The sequence below is a fragment of the Fulvia fulva genome, chromosome 13 (genome assembly GCF_020509005.1).
Source record: "Fulvia fulva chromosome 13, complete sequence".
Lineage (NCBI taxonomy): Eukaryota > Fungi > Ascomycota > Dothideomycetes > Mycosphaerellales > Mycosphaerellaceae > Fulvia > Fulvia fulva.
In genome coordinates, this window is record NC_063024.1 from 173,002 (window position 1) to 195,060 (window position 22,059).

At 53.3% G+C, this 22,059-nt stretch overlaps 6 protein-coding genes across 6 annotated transcripts; 3 read left to right on the forward strand and 3 right to left on the reverse strand.

Moving 5' to 3' along the window:
• Positions 1–75: 75 nt before the first annotated feature.
• CLAFUR5_14133 (uncharacterized protein) lies at positions 76–1,557 on the reverse strand (the record flags this gene model as incomplete). The annotated part of the gene is made up of 1 exon (XM_047913281.1): positions 76–1,557. One exon carries the CDS (start codon positions 1,555–1,557, stop codon positions 76–78), a length of 1,482 nt encoding a protein of 493 aa, XP_047769235.1.
• Positions 1,558–2,650: 1,093 nt separating this feature from the next.
• CLAFUR5_14134 (uncharacterized protein) lies at positions 2,651–5,335 on the forward strand (the record flags this gene model as incomplete). Its single annotated transcript, XM_047913282.1, has 5 exons — positions 2,651–2,909; positions 2,959–3,231; positions 3,283–3,627; positions 3,678–4,449; positions 4,501–5,335. 5 exons carry the CDS (start codon positions 2,651–2,653, stop codon positions 5,333–5,335), a joined length of 2,484 nt encoding a protein of 827 aa, XP_047769241.1.
• A 191-nt stretch (positions 5,336–5,526) lies between these two features.
• Positions 5,527–6,405, reverse strand: CLAFUR5_14135 (uncharacterized protein; the record flags this gene model as incomplete). The annotated part of the gene is made up of 2 exons (XM_047913283.1): positions 5,527–5,723; positions 5,778–6,405. The coding sequence occupies 2 exons, from the start codon at positions 6,403–6,405 to the stop codon at positions 5,527–5,529; spliced, it is 825 nt and encodes a 274-aa protein (XP_047769240.1).
• A 5,964-nt stretch (positions 6,406–12,369) lies between these two features.
• On the forward strand, positions 12,370–13,166 carry CLAFUR5_14136 (NLP effector protein 10; the record flags this gene model as incomplete). Its single annotated transcript, XM_047913284.1, has 3 exons — positions 12,370–12,581; positions 12,630–13,048; positions 13,102–13,166. 3 exons carry the CDS (start codon positions 12,370–12,372, stop codon positions 13,164–13,166), a joined length of 696 nt encoding a protein of 231 aa, XP_047769457.1.
• A 974-nt stretch (positions 13,167–14,140) lies between these two features.
• CLAFUR5_14137 (uncharacterized protein) lies at positions 14,141–15,274 on the forward strand (the record flags this gene model as incomplete). The annotated part of the gene is made up of 1 exon (XM_047913285.1): positions 14,141–15,274. One exon carries the CDS (start codon positions 14,141–14,143, stop codon positions 15,272–15,274), a length of 1,134 nt encoding a protein of 377 aa, XP_047769239.1.
• Positions 15,275–19,360: 4,086 nt separating this feature from the next.
• CLAFUR5_14138 (uncharacterized protein) lies at positions 19,361–19,921 on the reverse strand (the record flags this gene model as incomplete). The annotated part of the gene is made up of 1 exon (XM_047913286.1): positions 19,361–19,921. One exon carries the CDS (start codon positions 19,919–19,921, stop codon positions 19,361–19,363), a length of 561 nt encoding a protein of 186 aa, XP_047769458.1.
• Positions 19,922–22,059: the final 2,138 nt, after the last annotated feature.

Genomic DNA, 22,059 nt, shown 5'->3' on the forward strand with positions numbered 1-22,059 from the left:
GTGGTCATGGGTCTTCTTTGCAGAAGCGTTCATCGTTCGTGGGAAGACTGTCTTCAGCTGGCGGGCCGCAAGGTCTTATAACCTCGATCCTCCTTCGATGCGGATACACCTCGCTCTGCTGAGCGTTGGGAGTACGCTTCTGAGCTCGTTCGCGAACTTATAAAGAGTGTTGGCGGTAATACCAGCCCCCACCATCCACATGACAGCCGCTCGAAGCTCAATGGGTGCCGATGGAACTCGACACTTTCCGCACTCAGGCCAGTCGGGCATGAAGCACGAGGCTTCGACATGTACTCCGGCATCCGCAGTGAGAAGAGGAGGCGGCACCTCTTCGCCTGCTTCTGCTTCTTCGACATCCTCATCGCCTTCTGGACGCTCTTGCCTGATGGTTCTGATCTTCATCGAGATCACAAAGGAGTCATCATCCTCGTAGACCGCTCCGTGGCGCCATTGAATCGACGGATCCTGGTACTCGAATGCCCAGCTCTGGATCATCGACAGCCAAGTCGTGTCTTCATTGCCAATGGTACTTGCCCACTTATGCACAGCCGCGAGACCCGTGAGCGACTTCTTCTGGAACAACTTGGTAGGTTCAACAGCGATAGGCTCCTTCTGCAAGCTTATGCCGAAGGTGTTCAGCCCGTAGTATATCGGCAATACCTCCTGTCGAATCTGCTTGCAACTCATGGCCAAGTCAGGCTGCTCACGTCCAGTCGGCGAAGTCGGCCAGATGCAGCTCTTGTCATCGACCACCACGAGCTTCCAGATCCGGTTGCGAACCTCGTCGGGAAGTCCAGTGAACCAGCCTGCAGTCGGCTTAGCCTTGGAAACAGCTTCTTCGCCTTCCTTCGAGGTTCCCGATCGCTGAGTATCTCCAGCCTGCTCCGCGTCCTTCACCTTCTCCACCACCGCAAACTCCCTCAACCCATTCGCATCCCTCCACTTCCTCGCCCTCAAAGTCGGCTGGAACAACACACTCGCCAACCTCTCCTCTTCTTTCTTCTCCTGCCTCTTATCCTCCGCACTCTTGATATCACCCCAACTCATCATCCCCTCTCCACCACCTCCAATCGCCTCCCTCCCCTCCGTCGTCACCGGCAAGAACTCCCTATCCTGCGAGCGAAGAATACTCATCAGTCCAGGCACCTTCCCCTGCCGTCCCGCCGGCGCAGCGTTATCCTTCCCTCCCTTCGCCCTCTTGATCGCCATCGCGGCAGCGATCTTCTGCTGCGTTGTGAGCGGTCTCTTGCGGATGTTCCATCCTTCCTGTTTCTTCTGGCCGCGGGCTTTGGCGAGGTTCTGTTGTTTGAGTGCTTCGACCATGAGATCTGCCTCATCTGGGGGTGCGAAGGAGCGTGCCTTGGACGAAGATTTTTTGGTTGGCGCGTCTGCCATTTCAGAGCCTGGTGGTGCTTCGCGGGGTTGGTTCTTTGCTTTCTTCTCTTTGATGGCCTGCGCTTTCAGGATCTTGCCTTGGGTTGTTAGGGGTTTGCGGGGGATGTGGGGTTTGCGTTTGGGCTTTTCGTCGTGTGAGAGGAGTTTGGATTTGGGGGCCATTGTTGGTGTGGGAGATGGTTTGCTACGTGTGCTGTGGTGAAGGTGGTAGGATTGGAGGCTCACTGAGCGAAGCTTGTGATCGGCGATGGCGTTCTGCCATTCCAAGGGTAGGATTGGAGGCCCACTCGGCGGAGATTTGGTGCTGATGGCTGGTGGTCGTGGACAGTCAAGATGGTGACGATGGATGTGGCGGCGGTCTATCGATTTAGTGTTTTGGTAAGTCGACGAGCGGATGTGGAAGGTGTCGAATGGATGTCGCTAACGAAGAAGGAGCAGAGCCTTATATGGCAGTGGTAAAGACGATAACGTGAAGGAAGTGCACATGCGCGGTATGAAAGAATGTGATCATGGGGTGAAGCTGAAGTGAAGCTTATACTGACCATAGCACAGGTCACCGCGCCTTCACACTGAGCGCGTTTCAGCTCGCGACGAGCTGAGTGCGTTGAAGAGTATCACGTCAGCTCCTGCTTGATCAGGTGCAGCCCATGGTAGGCGACGAGGTCGTGTTTCAGCTGGCACCCTGTCCGAGATGACAGTATGCCTAGCGTCTGAATGTCTGATCAATTTACTCTGACTGTGCAGATGATCGATTGCAAGATAAGGGCTACTGACTGCGACTGCTCATAGCCGTGCTCCAATCCATCTGCAAAGATTTACGCTAGCTCACCAGAAATGCGAACCTGGCGCCAATATATTGGCCACTGTATCACATGCTACTTCGCGATAATTCTCAGACAGAATCAGACTATCAACACAATGGATGTTGGACCCCTTGCGTCGTGAGCCGCTCGAGACAAGTCGTGACGTCGCCAGGAACGAAGTTGAGCATTCCGACGCTGTGGAGCTCACAACAGCCACGCCTAGATCTGCCTATCCAACCGATGAACGACTGGCGACCATTGCACCACGCCTGCGATATACCCATACGAACGGCATGAACGGCATGCTGGAACCACAAATAGTCTTGACTGCGCGTCGATACATGCCAGTCCAGGCTCTTGGAAGCATGGCGGCTTTGCTTCATAAGAGCACACTGTTCCAGCATTGTTGGAGGTCGTTCTGTTCAAGGATCATCACGACGATCTAGGGCAGCATGCACCACACAATGGCGACTTATGCCGTAGGGCTTATGGTCCTGGCTGGGACCGCTTTGGCAGCCACTCCAGAATGCCCTAATTCGAATGGAGAAACATACACCGGTCCCAACGGCAATGTGTTCACGATCGAATGTGGCATCGACTACGAGGGCGGGAACCTGGGTAGCCCTGTCACGGTGCAGAATCTCGGGCAGTGTGTTGATGCCTGCGATGCGAACGGCAGATGCGTGGACGTGTCGCTCTCTGGAGTAGCTTGTGAGACATACCAGTCAATCTCAACATGAAAACGTGCTAAATCTCGCAGGCTACCTCAAGGGAACGCTGGGCCAGCGACTCCGCGCTCCAGGTGTTGTCGGTGCCCTCAAGACCACTCCAGTAACTAACCCGCTTCCCCTCTGTCCTGGCTCGAACGGCGAATCATTCGTCTCTACATCTGGTCACAACTTCACCATCGAGTGCGACACCGACCATGCGGGTGGAGATCTCAAGATGGCCGTTGTCGATGGCTTGGAAGCTTGCATTAATGCTTGTGGAGATGAGCCCAGATGCGTTGACGTGTCGCTATCCGGCGAAGCATGTATGTCGTGCGCGGTATAACACACCTGGGATAGATGCTGACCGTTGACAGGCTACCTGAAGAGTCAACTCGGCCAGGATCTGGTGCGTCAGGGTGTCAACGGAGCTATCAAAGGCCTGCTCGTGGCGGAGCCAGTGACCACAAGGACAACGACTACGACCAGCACGGCGTCCTCCTCGAGCAGTAGCTCGTCATCCGTTCCTGTAAGCCGGATTATCATTCCATGCCCCGGCGACGGCACACAGTTCGTTGCCAATTCGTACGCCCGTTTCGCGGTATACGAAGGCTATGAGGCTACTGGAGCAAGCACTGGAAGCCGCAACAAGGTGGCGAGTATCAACGAGTGCGTACAGCTGTGCGACAGGAATGGCTGTGCCGGTGTTTCGTTCTCCGAAGATAAGTCACCTTTACCAAACACACAGCTTACTTCCACTAACTCCACCCACGCGTCTGTACGTTCAAGCAGGCAGCGAACGGCTGCTATCGCAGCTCAGGCGCGTTTGGTGCACGACTTGTCACCCCCCGTCCGCAATGTCCATCAGAACCCGGCACTACATACACTGCCTTGGATGGCCAAGAATTTCAGCTCGCTTGCGACCAGGACTACATTGGACAAGACATTTTTGCCTTCGACACCGATATGCCTAGTGGTAATGGAGGCTCCCTTGGCGAGTGTCTCGAGAGATGCTCCACTTACGATGGATGCTATGCCGCCACTCTGCAAGGTGGCGGCTGTTACCTCAAAGGCTACCCGGTCCCTGCCTCGAGAGCAGCTAAGGGCCTGCTATCGGGACTTCTCCTCAATGCTACAGCTCCCGTCCCTGGCCCTTCTACAGACCCAGAGGACCAGCCCACGTCCGACGTCATTGCTCCTCTGGAGGTCGCAGGCTTTGAATTCTTGGCTTGCTATCAAGACGATCAGGCGAATCGAATCCTTGCTGGAGCCACGGAGTATGACGTTCCAGGTGGCCCGTTGAGCGTCACTGCAGAGAGCTGTGCCGACTTCTGTGATGACTACACTTACTTTGGTCTTGAGTTCGGTGGACAATGCTTCTGTGGAGACGACTTCGAATACGACCCAGTGGCAGCAACAGGGCAGTGCAATCACGTCTGTGCTGCAAACTCTAGTCAAACCTGCGGTGGCAGTGCTGCTCTCCAAGTGTACCGAATCGCAGACTACTTGGACCCAGAGCCAAGCGAGGAGGCTACAACTGCTAGGTAAATACTCTCGTCTGATACAACAATTACCTTGAGGCTAATGGTTACAAGATCATCACCGGCAACCTCATTTGAGTCCACGGTCTCCCCGACTTCCACAGAGGCGGACAGCACTTCAGTGACAAGCATCTCGAGCATTCCAAGCTCATACGAGTCCACTAGCTCCTCAATTGCTACGGAGGCAGACACTACTTCATTAACGAGTATCTCGAGCATCCCAAGCTCTTTGTCGAACGTCGCCTCACTCCCATCGGCCACATTCACCACTATCACCGACTACATTACTTCTACGAACGGAACGCTCACCCGCTATGGTGCGACTCCATCGCCTCCATCGAGTGTCACGGCTAGTGCGCAGGATACTGCATCGACTAGTGCCGACACGACTTCCTCGACCTCACTTCCAATCTCCAGCGCTAGCTCTGACTCTTCAACTCTGCCCGCCAACAGAACAGCCGAAGCGCAGGAAACCACCTCGTCCAGTGCCAGTATCGCACCTCTACCTAGGCTCACCAGTACTGCCCCAAGCGCTGGCTTTCCGATCCCGTCGAATGCTTCAGTAATCTCCAACTCCACGAGCTCCAGAATCAGCGCCGGTCTTCCACTCCCAACAGGAAACTCAACCTCGACGTCGGCGGGCTGGAACTCATCAGTAACGAGCGTCCCTCCCGTTCAACTTCCAAGCCCCATCGGCGAGCCAGACTTTCCCACAGCTAACGTCACTCTCCTTGTAACCCCGGTGCCGGCATCGACTCCGCTTGAAGGCCCAGCGCCAATGGACAGCGACGATTTGACTGCAAGATCATTCCCAGCCAATTTCCTTCGCCGAGCACCAAGGCACTCCTGGCGCAAGAGGTTCCAATCCCTTGCTTTCTGGCGCGCATAGATGAGGTTGAGGAACGGAGAACTTAGAACGGGCTGCTGTAGGAGTATGACATGAGTAATGAGTATCGAGATAGAGCGATTGAGATTGTTGACGGCCGAGCATAGCGTAGACAGCACACGAGGAAATGGCAACCAATGGTCGTACCCAGTCTTCAAATCAGTCTCCGAAACATCTTCCGTCCCTCAACCTCTCTACCACCCCCGCACAGCCTTCAGCTTCCTCCACCAATCCCTCAACATCCACGCATCAAACTCCGTAACCTCCATCGCACTCCCCGCCATCATCACAAAACTCTCCTGTCCCTCAGGCACCCAATCATAGAAATCCAAGAGCCCAAACCCGTGCCCCATCTCGTGCAATAGGATATGCACATTCTCATCCTCCACGGCTGCGAAGAAGTAGTCAGGCGGTAATTCCTGCCCCTAATTGTGTCCATACCCACCTATCTCGCCGGCAAGACTGTCGTCAAGCCAGAGGGAGATGTCGTAGCGAGAAGCTTCGCCGCCGGGGCAAGTGGAGATGTCGCCGTCGAGGTGCGCACCGCGGTAGCAGCGTGGGTCACATTCTGGGACGCCATCTGCGTCGGCAGTGGTGTAGACGTCGATATCTGAGACGTCGCCCTGCATGAGGGACTTATCCTTGACGGCGTAGCCGACTACGTTCACGTCGACAGAAGTCAAGGGAAAGCCGGCGAAGCCGATGAGGGTATCGGCCCATTTTCCTAGACTGCGTTGCAGCGCTGAAGCGGTGAGGGCTCTATTCTCGGCGGTGGAGGCCTGGGCTGTGTTCCAGCGAACGCAGTAGTTGATGCTGCCGTTGTTTGCCATTAGTTGGTCGAGGTTCCAGTTCTTGTCGTCGAACCAGTTGGCTTTCTCTTTGAGAGTCTGCTTCCAGACTTGGTCGAGGGCTGTGGTCATTGAAGAGGGAGGGGACCAGGACGAGGCTGCCGGGGTGGAAGAGGAGGAGGTGTTGGTGTCGGCGCGGCGGGAAATGGTCTTGGGGCCGAGAGGGCACGCCAGCGCGCCGAGAGATAGTGCCGAGATGGCAAGAAAGCGGTCGAGGGCGACCATTGTGATAAATGAAAGACTGGAAGAGAAAGAAGGTACGTAGCTGACATTGGAGATGACATGGCGAGAGACAAATACTTATGCTGTGTATGCTGTTGGTACCAACATGTCAGAGCAGGACTACCGTACTTGGCGTGGTGTGAAGTAGAGGTATGACCCCACTTGAAGGCCTTGATGAGTCCATTTCGTATGCTATCGCGGTCTTGCATAGATGGATATCACCCCAGCAGTCCTTTTGAAAATGCAGTAGAAGCGAGATGCCGTGTCGGCAGCACGTGGCAGACGTCTCATATAGATGAAGTTCGGCTTCACAAGCCGAAACCGAAGGTGCCTAAGGTGGTCGCGAGCAGTGCAATATGGTCGTCTTGGCATCGATCGTGCGCATTCGCCAGGCTGTGACATCGTCCATCGTTGAGATTGATATTTCGTGCAGGTGGTCGCTAGGACCCAATACAAGATGGCAACATGACAGATCATGACGAGCTGACTTGCATCAAGCTCTCGTCTGAAGGCTTGCGGGCAGTGGGTCTATGCGCTATCCTCTGGGAGGTCATGACACTCTTGTAGTCTTCAGCGGATGTTCGGCTGGGAAAATATGCTAGCACCGTGTTCTCAGTCCAAGTACGCAGGTAATCGACCGGCAGACTGCGCGGTGGTCCTAGGCAATCTTGCCTTGAGTGAGACAACTGGGGCTCGTGCAGAATGCACACCTACTCCTGATGTTGCGTCAGAATGAATTGGCAGGGTCTCCAGGGTCGGACCAGGATTCGCTGCTTGTCAATGGCCTCTCAGAAGCGTGCTGGTTGCACAGTAGGTGCTGTCAAGCAAGATTGTATTGTGCGCTCACCAAGATGAGCTGAGCCTGGGTGAGCACGCTGCAGTGTAGTGAGGGAGGAGACGCCAAGGAGGGCGGTCCTCGTCAAGCTGTCGTCACGTCACGAGCTGTGAAGCAAGACTGCTACTGCTACAGATCATCATTGTAGAAGCTGCTTCACTTTAGGTACCGAATGGATGAAGCTTGACGCCACAAGCTTCTCCGCACCCTACCACTAGTTTATGTATCTTGCACGTCGCCGTTGCGCCTCGGAGAGGGCACATCGGCGGGGCCCCTACCCCTGCCTCGTGAGGGGACCCCCCTCCTACTCGTTGCCGGCTCGAGTGCGCGGAAAAGAGAGATACCAGGGGGTCTTCGAGGTGCTATGCAGATTGAAGTTCAACGGGATACAACGAAATACGCCGAGTGTGATAAAAAATCCACGCGAAATAGGTAGGGTGTGGCGAAAGGTAGGGTGCAAGCTTGTAGCAAGCTTGACCAAAGGATAGCTTCGAGAGGATCGTGGCTTGCATTCTAGGCCCACGCGTATTGTGGGAAGGATTCCTCGAGGCGAGAAGGGTCATAGCGATACGTATTCTGCCGTGGACGCTCTTTTGAGATCAACAATGCGAACAGACCGATGCTGCGAAGCCGATTCCGTCTTGCAGGTCGACTCATGCGTGAGATGGTGGGCCTTAGAAGCCTCGAAGGCTGTGGTCGCGGTCGTGACACACACAGGAGTCCTGATGAGGGCGTTGCAAGCTCGGTCCCGGTGTCGTCTCCGAGGGGTATGCATTCGCTAAAGACGCATCCTCAAGCGAATATGACGAGCCCGATCAATGATATTCTTGCATTGGACTTGCTTACCCAGTCCTTGGTACCGAGGGTCATGTCAAGCTTGGCCTCGTGTTGACATCTGCGTCCCCTCTCCAGCCACACGGGCCCCATGTGGCCGTAAGGCGAAGAGCTCAGGATCATGCGCTTGCCATGTGCTCAAGCGCGACCTCCTCTATCTCGCTCACGATGACGGAAGAAGCAATGTGCAGTGGCGCTCGAAGTGCATCTCTGGCCGTCGTGATCGCGAAGAATGCTTGCGTCTCATGGCGTTGCGGACCTTCTGTTGCCGCTCTCGCACATGGCACCGGCATGGTGGCTTGACAACCCTATACCGTGGTTTCGGCCCCGGTGTTGTAGAAGAGGTGGAGGGGGAGAAAGGCACGAAAACTTTCGCCTCGGTTCGGAGCCAAGATCCTCCACCTCCGATCGCGGACGACCACACCTCTCCCGGCAGTGCTCACGACAAGATGAGATCGCTCTCCTGAGGCTCCAGTGATGCGGGAAACATCGTGCTTGCCTTCACGCCTCCGATCCTCGGAAGGCGAAGCGGTCCTGCTCACGGCACTGCTTTCCTGGCACTTCTCGGACATGACGATTCTTGCCCGCACCTATAGGGCACAAAACAGATGCGTCTCAAGATGGCAAAGCGTCACGCTTCTCACAGTTTCAAGTGGTTCCACCGCTTCGGTTCCCACGTGGCCGCCGCTTGCCCTCGAAAATCCTTCGACGCTATAACTTTGCCCTCTGCGTTAGGGCAGCGCAGTGGCGCGGCCGTCCCGAGCACTGCGCGGCAAACCTCATCACATCATAGCCCTACCTTGGTGCTCGCGCGATGATCACCTTACAGTGACATTTTGGATCCGCTTGCAAGCCGGTCCAAGTGGTGTGCCTCAGCATAATTCGCCTCGTATACTGGGCGATTGTGCCCAAGCTCTTCCTTCTCTGCAGCCACTCGACGGGAGTCGCACGACACAGACTCGTCCGCAAGCTCTTCCGGATGCTGCGGGCATATGTCTGGCGCGAGAGTGGCTTCTAGGGTCATTCGTAACCCTGTGGCCTTACTCGACCTGGTAAGTGCCAGGCGATGCTTTCATTCTTGCGTGTGCTTCGTACGTGCTGCCAAGGGGCAGGATACATGCATGACCACGGATGTCGACACGTTCCGTGTGACCTTTGATGCTCTTATAGAGGTGAGGTCCCCAGGTCGGCATTCTTCTCTTTCGCTAAGTGCAGATCTTGCCTGCCAGACTGTGTCTCGTGCTCACTTACCAGACTCCGGAACTTTCATCATTCTGCAGCTTCCCGGGCAACCCTAGTCGATTCGGCTGCGCTACTAGAAAGGTAGTCAACACTGCCAACACCCGACGTCTGAATAAAGCCCTTACACTTTAGGGCAGACTTTGCACACCGCTTTGGCCGACATTGCAGTCTTCATCTATACCTACGAATCCCCGTTCTTCCAGGATCAACATCCCAGAAGCCGCCTCGAGCATCTCATACAGACCATCGTCATGAGCCAATCAGCAGAACTTGACACCTTCAACGCTCTGGAAGCATACTATCGCAAGATAGAACGACAAGCCGTACAAGAGCAAGCCAACGCCTACCACCTCCAGGACCCGCGATCCAATGTTTCCAGTGGCACGATAGATCCAAGTAGACTCAATGGCTCGAGATCCAGCAACAGCGGCCGCAACGATCGTACAAGCTATCGTCCAAAATGATCGGCTCCGGTGCAGTCTTCCTACACATGGAGCAAACATCTTTACTTGGATCTCGCGCCAAAGAGGCGTCCCCGATAGAGCACTGGAAACACCGAGCTTGAGGCTCCATGAAGCGGGTTTATCCTTCTGTTCCGCATGGCCAACACCATGCGTGGTCATTAATCTGAAATCTTCAAACCTCTTTGGTGGCTCGTGCAGTTCGTGAGAAAAACAGACACTCGAACATGCATGTGAGAGATTTCTCAACCAAACGGGTCCATGAAGTAAACATCCTGAAAGATTTCGATGGCTGAAGGACTGGTGCGATGGACAGCAGGTATCGGAATGTCGGACAGCCTTTGTGGCGTGTGGTAGATTCAGACGGAGTTTCGAAAGTGAGAGCCGCAGCAGAAGAGTTGTCTGAGGATGCTGGAGACGGCATTTGCTCGTCGAAAAGACAACACATTGCCAGTGAAAGAGCATCCATTACAGAATCGAGTGGTAAGACAGAGAACGGAGGATTGCGCGGCATTGTGCGTCCGAGAGAGCTTGATCAGTGACATCCTCGGGGGGCCTCGGAATCCATGGGATAAGCCGGGTAGTAGCATAACACTGTTGTTCGTAAACCAAGCTCACAGTCTCTAGAGTTTTATAGTCAGAGTCCCTGCTTCTTCTCAGCATGACAGACAGCTTCGTTGGTCTCGGTATCTCCTCGAGTGGGATGTTGACATGTCTCGGCTTCATCGATCAGTTCTGGTCATGTGGCGTGAGACCACCTTCCGGAGCAACATTCAAAGTGGAAGTCCGAACAAAATTCGGCGCATCTCTCGAATCCGGATTGTCGATGTACATCGTGTGTTGGTGTAAGTAAGAGCTTTGTTGTTTTGTTGTCCGGAAGCCGGAACCGGCACGGCATGCGAGGATCCGAGGATCCCTTCCACTGTTTTCGGACACAACACACCATTGTTTCTGCACATCGCGTCCAACTTCTTTACTCTGCATTTGCGGCCTCTGCAGAAGACTGCCATCTCCCTCGGCAGTCGTTGATGCTCCTGTAGTCTCTCGACGCGCTTCATCATGCTTTTGAGCTGTGCGAACACCTCCGGATCTGGAGTGGCAAGGGATCACCCTATTCAGGGGCTGTCGAATGCGTTGAGGCATAGCGACGGACGGCTTCCAAGACAAGTCTTAATGATGTTATGAGCTGGTTCTCCATACTCACGAAGGAACCCAGGCATGGTAGGAAGTGGCGACTGGACTTCATTAGGCCATGAGCTCACGTCGCGACTACGAGGACTTGTCGAACACTGCGCGCTGCGGTTCAAAGACTTCAACCTTGTCACGGTTCTGAGGACTGTATTCGTACTTTTAGCAGAGGATAGGAAGTGGAACTCTCACGAGCTCGTCCCCAGCAAACCTCTGATGCCGGACCACAGCACACAGCCCTTGCCGCCATAGCCCGAGATCTCGCTGGAATCTAGCATTTTCTACGACTATCGACCACTCAACCCTATGGTCCGAATCTTGAGGCGTCAACTCAATTCTTGCAACTTAAGCCCCAGAAGGGATTTCATCTTGATGCGCTTGGAGGCTTCGCTGGCCTGGAGTCTTGTCCATACCAGATGGAAACACTCTGTGAGCTCGGTGAGCTTACTTCCAAAGGACATCAAAGATCGTGATCAGTGATGAGCTCTCGCGGCATGGCATGGTCTCGATGTATCCTCCGAGCGTCCTGCAACGATTCGCGAATGCAAAGTCAACATTGTGCTTCATGATCACTCGGAACTTGTGGCTGCCGGCTTCCAGATGGCTAGGCGAGAGAGTTCATGCCAGGGACCATGCTACACATTCGTTGGCGAGGCGGTCGTTCCCAGAACGAGGTCTGGTGTATGGTCCATTCATGAACAAGATTCGGCTACAGAACATTCTGCTCAGAAGAACAACCTTTTGATTGGTTGTTGGCTGGGACACACTAGACGACGGCTGCAGCTTGCTCACTGAACACCAAGCGGTCATGGCACTCAAGGCGCCACAATGATCGGCATTGCACAATATCGATACTTCGCAATGTCGATTTTGAGATCTTGTCGGACTCATCACACGCAACACCATCGCAACCAACAGCTGTATCTTCAGTAACGTTCCTCGAAGCGATGGGAGACTTGTTATGCCTGGCAAGTGGAATGCAAGGCATCGTTGTCGTGCTGCATGGCCGGGTGCGTGCCTTGCCGATGTACGCGACCGATGCCCGTTTCAGCTTTGCTCTCCGACGCTACAAGCTCCAACCTGGACCGGTTCATGTCGTAGACGCTGCCAATCTGTCGCTACATGAGTCTTGCGTCCCATTCTAAGCGACCTACCTCTCAGAGGCATCAGAGCGGCCGCACGTGGACAAGGCAGGCAGCACGCCAGCGATGCGAGGCACGACAAGCACATTGCATAGCACTGTTTTGCCGAATCACATGGACACGCTCTTGCGACTTGCTCGATGAAGTAGTGATCATCAGCTTCGGGATACAATCATACGAGCTGTTTCGGAAATGATATAAGACACGGAGTCTGCTTGACCACGATTGAGTGGCAGTTATCTGGAAGCAACAATCAGCAGCTATAATGAAGTTCCCATCAGGTCTCCTGTTTGCAACCGTAGCCTCGGGCGCCGCCATCAATAGACGTGCTGTCATCAACCATGATGCTGTTGCCGCTTTCTCTGAGACCGTTCCTTCTGGTACCGTCGGCAACCTGTACTTGAAGTACAAGCCATACCTCCGTCGCGAAAGCGGCTGCGTTCCATACCCAGCAGTAGATGCAGATGGCAACACCAGGTACGTCTTCAACTCAAGCACAAGATCACTTCGACTCACATTTCCCAGCGGCGGCCTAAACCCAAGCGGGTCCTCAACCGGCGACTGTCTCGACAGCGGCGGACAAGTCTACGCCCGCGCGACAACCCACAACGGCGCATACGCAATCATGTACTCCTGGTTCTGGCCTAAAGACTCTCCCTCCACGGGTCTAGGGCACAGATTCGACTGGGAGAGCGTCGTGGTTTGGCTGTCTGATGAGAGCACTTCCGCCACTTTGCAAGGTGTCGCTGCGAGCGCACATGGAGACTATGATACTACTACTTCGCCGAACCTGAGTGGTACGAGGCCTTTGATTAGGTACTATAACATCTTCCCGGTCAACCATCAGTTGGGTTTTACGAGTACTGTGGGCGCTAGCCAGCCGCTTATTGCATGGGAGAGTTTGCCGAGTGCGGCGCGGGCTGCGTTGGAGGATACGGTCTTTGGTATGTGCCAGAGCTCTGCGTGTGCATGTTTTGATACTAACGAGATCGTGAAGGTGATGCGAATGTGCCATTCAAGGACGCCAACTTCCAGACGAACCTGGGCAAGGCAGCTCTGTAGACTAAGTAGCAATAATCATTGCATCAATCTGAGACCCCGTTCGTGGCGTATAATGCCGGACCTCAAGAGATCACTCACAAATCGCCACAATATACAACGCTGACATAATGAGCGCCTTATACGTACGACTTCCCAAGCCATCCCAGCCTCCGAACAGGATATGCTCGGACCATTGCACACGAATAGATTGACGAGGTCTATCTCTAGTCATCGCTTCCAACAATACAACTCTGAATAACATGAAGTTTGCTCTTCACTTCGCTGCCTTCTTGGTGCCTACTCATCTCACCCATGCCCCTCCGAGTCCTTGTTGATTGTGATATGGTGGCGTGTTACTTCAGCTTTTGGAAAGTTGGCGTCGCGGGCAACTGCAGTACAAGGGATTGTAATCTCTGGGAGGACGAAAAACAAGAGGGGAAGACTCTAGGGAAAGGAAATCATGAATGAGTATGATAGCCTTGCTGTGTTGAAGGCCGATGAACAGGATCCTTTTGCGTGATAGCAAAAGTCGGGAAGTATTATTGCAGGTGAGTCGAAACTTGGTTCTTTCTTCCCACTGAGAACAACATCCTCAATTTTTGCGCACTTCTTCCTCCACAATACAGAGACCATCCACAACCCTTTGAGCCGAGAACATTCGCTTCGACATCTGGACTTTATTGCTAAAAACACAAGCGTTCCCTGGTTCGTCTCCACAAACTCAGTACACAGTTGGAGAGCGCTGGACACGATGTTCATACCGAAGACGAAATCCGCACGCAACAAGCACATCAATGATGCGCGCCAAGTCCTTCAGAAGCGCTTTCGCAATGCTATGAATCTCAGCGCAGCGCAACCAACACAAGAATCAGACCAGTTCTTTTCGAAGCGGCATCAAATGCTACCATGACACCGCCAGATACAAGCTCGGTCGAGGGAGTGGTCCAGTCAAGCCTTCGAGGCTCGTTGAACTCCCTCCTGAGCTCTTCGAGAGAATGACCGAGTGTTGCGATGCGAAGAGCTTGAAGTCACTACGTCTTGCTAGCCGCGGATGCGCCGCAAAGTTACACCGCGTATATGTCAGGTTCTTTTTCACGAACATCGGCGTTCTGCTATGTCGCGAGCATAGCATCAGTGCTGCTGTCAACGTCATCCACCATCCAGTCTTCGGGCCCAGTGTCCAGACCATCAGCTTCTACGTTGACCCGATCCCACTTCCAAAGTGGCCCCCCATGAGCACATTCTCTCTCGAGCATCGTGTGGCCACTGGCAAGTTCAGGAATGAGTACGACAACATGCGACATCAATCCACGGACGTGCGTCTTCTACGCGAGCTCTTCAGTGAACTCAAGAAGCAGAGCCGTATCCTGCCACTTAAGATTGATGGAGACGCGGATCTATCCTCGCATCCTCCCATTGGTCTCGGTGCTATGATGAACAATCATGGCACACTGTATCTCGACACATACGACATTGGACCCGTTTCTATCCTTGTCACTGCGATCGAGAAGAGCAAATACCAGCCAGCATCTCTTTCGATCTCGTCGACTGCGAGCATCCCTGTACATCGGGCTGATATTGATAACCATCGATCTTCCCGGGCGAGTCCTACTCCTTTGCAGACTGTCGTCCAAGGCCTCAAGCATTTGGACATAGCCATTTGGTGCGACTACAGAAGCCAAATGAATGCCATAGAATTTGGTGCCGTACTCGCTTCAGCTCCGATCCTCGAGACCCTCACTTTGCGGATCAAGTCAGACAATCCAGAGGAAACGCATCAGAGGCCCGAAGACAGCAGACAAATCCGCCGTGCCTTTTTGGACGTCGCAGGCGTTGTGGAGATTATCCTCAAGCGGACCATGCCGACGCTCACGAAACTTGCCATCCATGGCCCAGCCGCTGCCTTCGGCGACCTCGTCAGCTTCGTCAGACGCCATGACAGGCTTCAAGAGGTGGAGTTGAAGGGAGCCAAGATTTGGTGCGGCACCGACGATGAGAGATGTCACAACATCACGACCAGCACAGAGACTGTCAGCCAAGCTCTGATTCGCTTGACGAAGCTCTCAGTCGTCGATGTAGATAAGGAGGCTGATCAGTGGTGGGAAGATCGGGACACCTGGTTGATATAAGCGCTCGTCTCAACACTCCAGGACAAAATCCAGACATGTACAACGACGGACAAGCGAACGCTCCGAGGTCGAATCAAGGAGATCAATGCAAGTTCCCGGCCACCTCAGTGGGCAAAAAGCATGACCAGGGAACCAGTTGACTGGTGGCAGAGAATTATGAGGATGTTGAAAGCAGAACCTTGCCCTATCCGAGAGGTCTTGGCGCACAGAGCTCCGAATTTGAGAGTCGGAAAATTGTATGCATCGGCCGTGCGAGGCATTGCCGTAACGATTCGGGAAGCAGTATGGTCATTTTGGCTGCTAGTTTTGCTGAGTTGTTCTTGTGTAGGACATATGATATCAGTCGAACACGAGACCTTTCACAGATTGCAATGAGTAACACATATCACACAACGCAATCGTTCTACTTTATGACCACCTTGTTCATTGATGTGATGCTGCTTTTGATTCAAGTTCGTCTTTCTCGCAACGGTGTGCTGTAGCAGATGGGCAAGGTACCAAGCTACATATTCAATAAGCTATTGACCGACCATAAAAATTAGCCCGTTTAGGTAATGTTATTCCAACACCTCTACAGATATCTGCTAACGTCCCTTCAAGCTCAGTGGTAGAGCGTTGCACTTGTAGTGAAAGCGGTATGCAAAGGTCGGTTGTGTAAGTGAAGTTGTACTCCCAACCTCCTGGAGCAGTCGTTAACGTTCACCCAGTCAATCCAGCCAATGGGCATCTCTTTTTTGCTTTTGATCACAACATCCATGTCATGTTCATCGCTCCCAAAGAGCCTCCATGTGTGTGGCCTTCATGTGTGGAGTGGATGGAGAAAGTTTTGGCATGTGACAGCACGGACCAGTGGCGTCCGTGCGCCCTTTTTGGGCCTGGTGAAGAGCACTTCAGACTACTCATTAATGCAGTGATACACCTCATCGCACTCAGCCTATAGCTGATGCAAGCTGAACTAATCGCAATTGCAGCCTCCTGCAAATAGTTTTCGATGTCATAATACTAGGACCAACCATGAATCTTCCTAAACGTCAGATGTGCCCGTGAGTATCCGTAACGGTCTTCCCTTACCCAAGTGCGAGATATATGGTGCACTGACTAGTGTATTCGGGCCATGAATGCATTGCCGTGATCCTCGTAGGGTGCACGGCGGACACAGCCGAAAGTGGAAGATGGCGCCGCGGCGCTGCCTCACAAACGATGCAAGGACCAAGCATGGCATAAGCGCACTAGCGGGTTCAGGCAACAACTTCAATGCGTTACCGGGCGAAGCGCTTGAAAATTGTCGAGCGTGGCGAGGCGCTGTGCCTCAAGAAAATACCACCGTCCACATAAGTCGTAGCGCTGGTGATGTTGAGAGGGCGGACTATAAGAGAGTAGTACAAAGCGCTTCCACCTGGAGAAATGGCAAGAAGCTCACCCTGATCCGTCGAAGACTAGATGCCTTTCAGCAAGCGGTTGGTCTAGCCTGACAGCTGGTGATAAGGAGAGCACCGCCCCGGTGGAGCAGCAGCAGGCCAGTAAGGCGGATGCCACCGTGGCACCACCGGTCCGGCAGAAGATTTCCAATTCCGGACAAGCTGGAGCTTTGCAGGCTGGAAAGGAGCAGTCGAAGAAGAGCAAGGATGGAACGACGAACAAGAGAGGGCAGGGCAAGGGCCAAGTCAAAGGTGGCGCTCCAGCCAAACAAGAGTCCGCGGCGGGTCCAAGTGTCAACCCGATTGCAGTCGCAAGTGCATCCAGTGCCACCACTACTGCTAGATCCGACTCAGAAAGTCGCTGAGATGCGTCAGCGCTGCCGTCTGAACGGTGACACTCACTGCATCATCCACGTCGATGGAGAGCCGTGTGAGAACTGTGCGAAGCGCGGCAAATCTTGCTACGACTAGAGAACGTCGAGCAGAATGATGGCATGATAGGCGGAAGCTCGCAGATGTATCATGGCCAGTGTACCACCTGCAAGCTGTAATGTTGCCTCGAAGAAAAGAAAGTTACTGTGTGAGACCTGCCGAGCTCCCCGTCGTTACCCTGCCGTCGGTGTGGAATGGTCCGCTGTTGACCATGCCCGTCTCTAGTTGACCTCTGACGTAGTGTGAGGTGTCATCCGCTCTAGTGAACTGAGAAATGCATGGTACCTTTCTCATCCCCGTACCCGTCTTGACTCGAGCTCTAAGGCTTCGTGAGGTAAGTCCTCTCTTCCCGCGGCTCCTACTCAATGACCATCTCGATAAACTGAGAAATGGACACTTCCTGTCTCATCTCCGTACCCGTCTTAAATAGAGCTCTGAGGTATGGTGAGGTGAGCCCCCTCTCCCCCTACTCAATAATTATCCTGATGAACTGAAAAAATGGACATTTCCTGTCTCATCCCCGTGGCCGTTTCTAAACGAGCTCTGTGGTATGATAAGATCAATTCGCTCTCCTTCCGACTTCTATCGGATGACTGTCCGGATGAAGTGAGAAATGGACCAAACTTCTCTCATCACCGTGGCCGGCTCTGACTGAGCTCTGAGACGTGGAAGGCTCCTTCATCTCCCCCATTTGGTTGATCCGCGCATCATACATCGTGGACTGAGAAATGCCTGACGCTTCCGCCCTCTCTTAAGCTCGCGGTGGCTGCTCCTAGTGCAGTCTGAAATATGATGAGCTGCTTATGTGTCCCGTTGATCGCCTTTAGCTCGTCCGTCTTGGCCGACTGAGCTATGTAGGATGGCCCTCTCACCCCTTCACCCACCTCATTACCTTGCGCCATGTGGACTGAGAAGTGGCAAGCTACTCTCCCCTCCTACATTTGCCCTTCGAAGATCCCTTCCAGTGACGTGAGATCTGCCAGAGTCTTTTAGTGCTATCTGTATGCCATTCGTACTGTGACTGCAGACGTACTGAGACGTGGTGGGATACTGTGACCCGCCCTAGATTACCAGGACTGGAGATGATTGTCGCCTCTGCTGTACGTTTGACTCCCGTCACTATCCTGAGCTACATTGTCTGAGTAATTGTCTCTTGCAACGACCTCCCCAATCTGCTTCTGAGGCGACCGTTCTGAGAAGTGGAAACTTTTTCTCTCCTCCCGAGGTACTTATGAGTATAGCGACAGACGCTGCGTGAGAATTGTGGCCACGTGTGAATTTCCTAGAATTCCTTCGCTTGCTACGAGCTACTTTGACTGAGAACTTAGTGCCTCCCTATCTCTTCCCGAAGTGGCTAGACATACAGCGATAGGTATTGCGTGAGAACTAAGTCCACGTATGAGTTTCCCGGAGTTCCTTCGCTTGCTGAAGACCATGGGTAAAACTTGGTGGCATCCTATCTATCCCGCCTATGTGGTAAGGGGGTGGACTGAGACCTTGTGGTTTGCTCCACCTCCTTCAGCTTCCCCCAGACCTCATCGACCGGTGCGCTCCGCACAATTTGAGAGCTCTTGCCAGGTCGCTTTGACACAAATTTGATTCTATTGCAAATGGCGGCTCCTGCAGCCTTAAATTTCGTACTTTCTTTTGACTTCCCCCTCAGTCGATAACAGGACGGTCAGTCGCACGAGAATTTTTGCCCGTTGTTGATTCCCCTTGGACTTCTTCTGCTTGTAGCAGGACGAATGGCCTGGGACCTCTCGCTCTACTATAAGTAGACTCAATGGCTTTTGTGTACAGCGACAGACGATGCTGGCCGTCTAGTAGCAATGTCCCCTAAAGTCTCGGTAAAGGCTATGCACAGCAGGTGACATTGTGTGTTGTCACATGTCAAACAACTACGTCCTTACGTCGAAGCCTACTCCTTCTCCATTGGCAGGAAGGCGCCTCATATGCTGTCCATAGTAACCACTTGCCTTCTTTCCTCACTGGTCTTTTGAGTTTCTGGGGCTTCGAAACGTTCAGTCCTTGTTAAGCGCCTCATCTGATGCATGCTCAACATCGTGCCCCGAATCTGCCAGTGCGTGTGTGCCTTGCTTGGTAGCTAGATGGCGTGGACGATCTGGCCTTCGCGAGGTACTCACGCGCCACCGCGTAGATTAGTTCGCTAGTCGGCTTTTGTGGATAAGAGATTCCTGCGAGCTCGACGGGACGAACAAAGATTGGCAGATCGAACTCAGTCCACCAGTGCACAATATCTCATGCCGGGAGCAGTGAAGTCGAGTCGATGTATGACACCATTCTCACCTTTGAGTGCTGGCCTGTCAGCTTCACTGAATGTGTGGACTCGGCAGCCAGCAACGATCTGTGGATCGATCTTTGAAAGCGCCTCCATGATGTTGTGATGGAAGCCACCGGTGAGTTGCTCAAGGTCGGTGGAGAAGCGTTGCCAAGCGAAGACGGTGCTAGTTGTTCCGACGTAGCGAACATAGATCTCTGTATCATAGTCTGCGAGATACTCCAACATCTGACACCAAGTGTCGAGCTTGGGGTAGTTGCGGCCGGCTTCCTCCAGCTTGGCCTTTGCTTGAACAAGTTGAGCGGCTGTGAGGGCGAAAGTCCGAATGTAGAACAGGTGATCTCCTCTCTGAGGATGTAGTGTCGTACTCGTTGACTCCTTTAGATGGAACATTCCTGCGAGCTTGACAGGGCGTACAAAGATTGGGAAGTTGAGAAGTGTATTCCATGAGCTCGCAAGGGCCATGTCGTGAGGAAGTAGAAAGTGCAGAAAGTCCATGGTGACGTCTTGAGTGATTGTTCCTGCTGTTTGCATTCGCAGGATAATGGTATTGTTGACGAGCTGAGGGCCCCTTTGGACCCTAGAATTTACGCGTCGAATCTCGTTAACCTTTAGTAGTCAATTACGTAGCGGGGGTATATAGGGGTGCTACTAAGATATATCGAGCTAGGAGGCGACCTTAGTAGAGAGGCGGCGATTTACGAATCAATCTCTCTATAAGGTAAAAACACGAGGATCTAAGAATTTCAGATTTGTTATTTTTCAAGATCTTAGTATACATTTCACGGTCCGCGGACCGGCAAATACTGATACCCACGCGCAAGCTATTCCAAGGTCACTAGGCGCGCCCTTGCTTACCAGGGTGGTTGGTCGTCCATAGTATCGAAGACCCAACGGCGCAAGGTGTCTAGCCCAGCATCAGTGCTGACTGCATCGTCCATCGCAAGGTGACCATCTTCTGTAGTTGTTGTGATGCGTCGACTTCTCTTCGCAAGTGGCTGTGGCGGCGGTCGATCCAGTTGAGCTGTGCGAAGGCGTGTCATGCTGTTGCTGCTTCTTATCGGCAGTCGTGCCGGCAGCCCTTCTGCTGCCATGCGGCCTGTCATGGTGGGCTCTGGTGTGCGCTTGTGCTGTCGTAATACTTGCAGACTGAGGTGGAAGAAGCAAAAAGTATATGGCAAATGGTGGTGGGTCGGCAAGCTTTTCGTCTTGGTAATGTGATGGGCCACAATTCAGCCGCCAAGGGTCATCACATGATAGCCGATGAATCACGCTTATGTGAGTTTTCGCAATATATCAATCACGCTCGTGATAGTACCAACGCAACTTGTCGAGTAGCCGATCGGTACAGAAGCTCGAGTAGGAGTAGGCAATAGGGATAGAATCACGTACGTCGAACAGCTGCTAGACGGAGAAGCTCTACAAGGGACAGGAAGGGAGGGGCAGAAGTACATACGTCGAATAGCTGCTAGGCACAGAAGCTCGAACAGGGATAAGAAGGGAGGGGTAGAATCACGAGCGTCGAAAGGCCGCCTAGTAGGAAGCCCGCGTAGGAGGAGGCAATAGAATAGAAGCACAGAAGTCGAACAGCTGCTAGACGAAGAAGCTCTATAAGAGACCGGAAGGGAGGGGTGCAGCCACAGGCGTCGAAAGGCTGCCCGTTAGGAAGCTCGAGCAGAAGTAGCAAAACACTGTCGAAGTGCGTTCGTCGATGAATCGCTGGTTGAGAAGCTCCAGTGGGAGTCGGAAAGGGAAATAGAACAACGTACGTCGAAAGGCAGCCCGGTAGGAAGCTCGAGCAGGAGTGGGAAATTGGAGTAGAAGTACGTTGGTCGATCAACCGCTAATTCAGAAGCTCGAGTGGGGATCGGAAAGGGGGATAGAGCTACGTGCGTCGAAAGACCGCGGAGTAGGAAGCTTGAACGGGAATAGGAGCAACGCCCACAAGCGTCTGAGTCGAAGGGATCCCTTATATAGAAGGATGTAAGGAATATTTGGAAGAAGCTCAAGCATCGACGTCAAAGTATATCTCTACTTTACCAGGGAGGCGAGGGCAAGAGTGTATACACTGTCCCGCGTCGAACGACCAGACTCGGTGGAAGGCAAAGAGGAAACGTGGAGCTCTATACAGTAGCTCATGTCTAAGGAGCTCTGGAAAACGACCGCAGAGGGGAATATGTACGGCTAGTGTATCACCCTACATCGAAGAACAGAGAGATTCTAGAATGGTAGAGTGTAATAGTAGCGACCTACGTCGATCGCTCAGCTCGAGCAGGAGCCCAGAGGGATAAGTCTAGGGCAGGCACATAGGTTCCATGTCGAAGGAACTATTTGAAAGAAGCAAGAGTAGGGGAGTCCAAGACAGAGCCACATACCACTGTCGAAGCTAGCGCCGAGATAGAGGAGAAACGAAGGTTGGTCCACGATCCTATGTCGAAGGAAGATCACAGAGACGGGAAGAGACGGGAAGATCAAGAACAGGCTCATGTACTACCGTCGAGGCTTCGGGGCAGGTGAGGGAGCGAACAAGAAGGGTACATGATCCTACGTCGAAGGCCGGGCTCATGCAACTGCGAGCTGGACGATGGGTGCACAGGTCCATACATCAACGTCGAGGCTAGGAGCAACTACGAGAG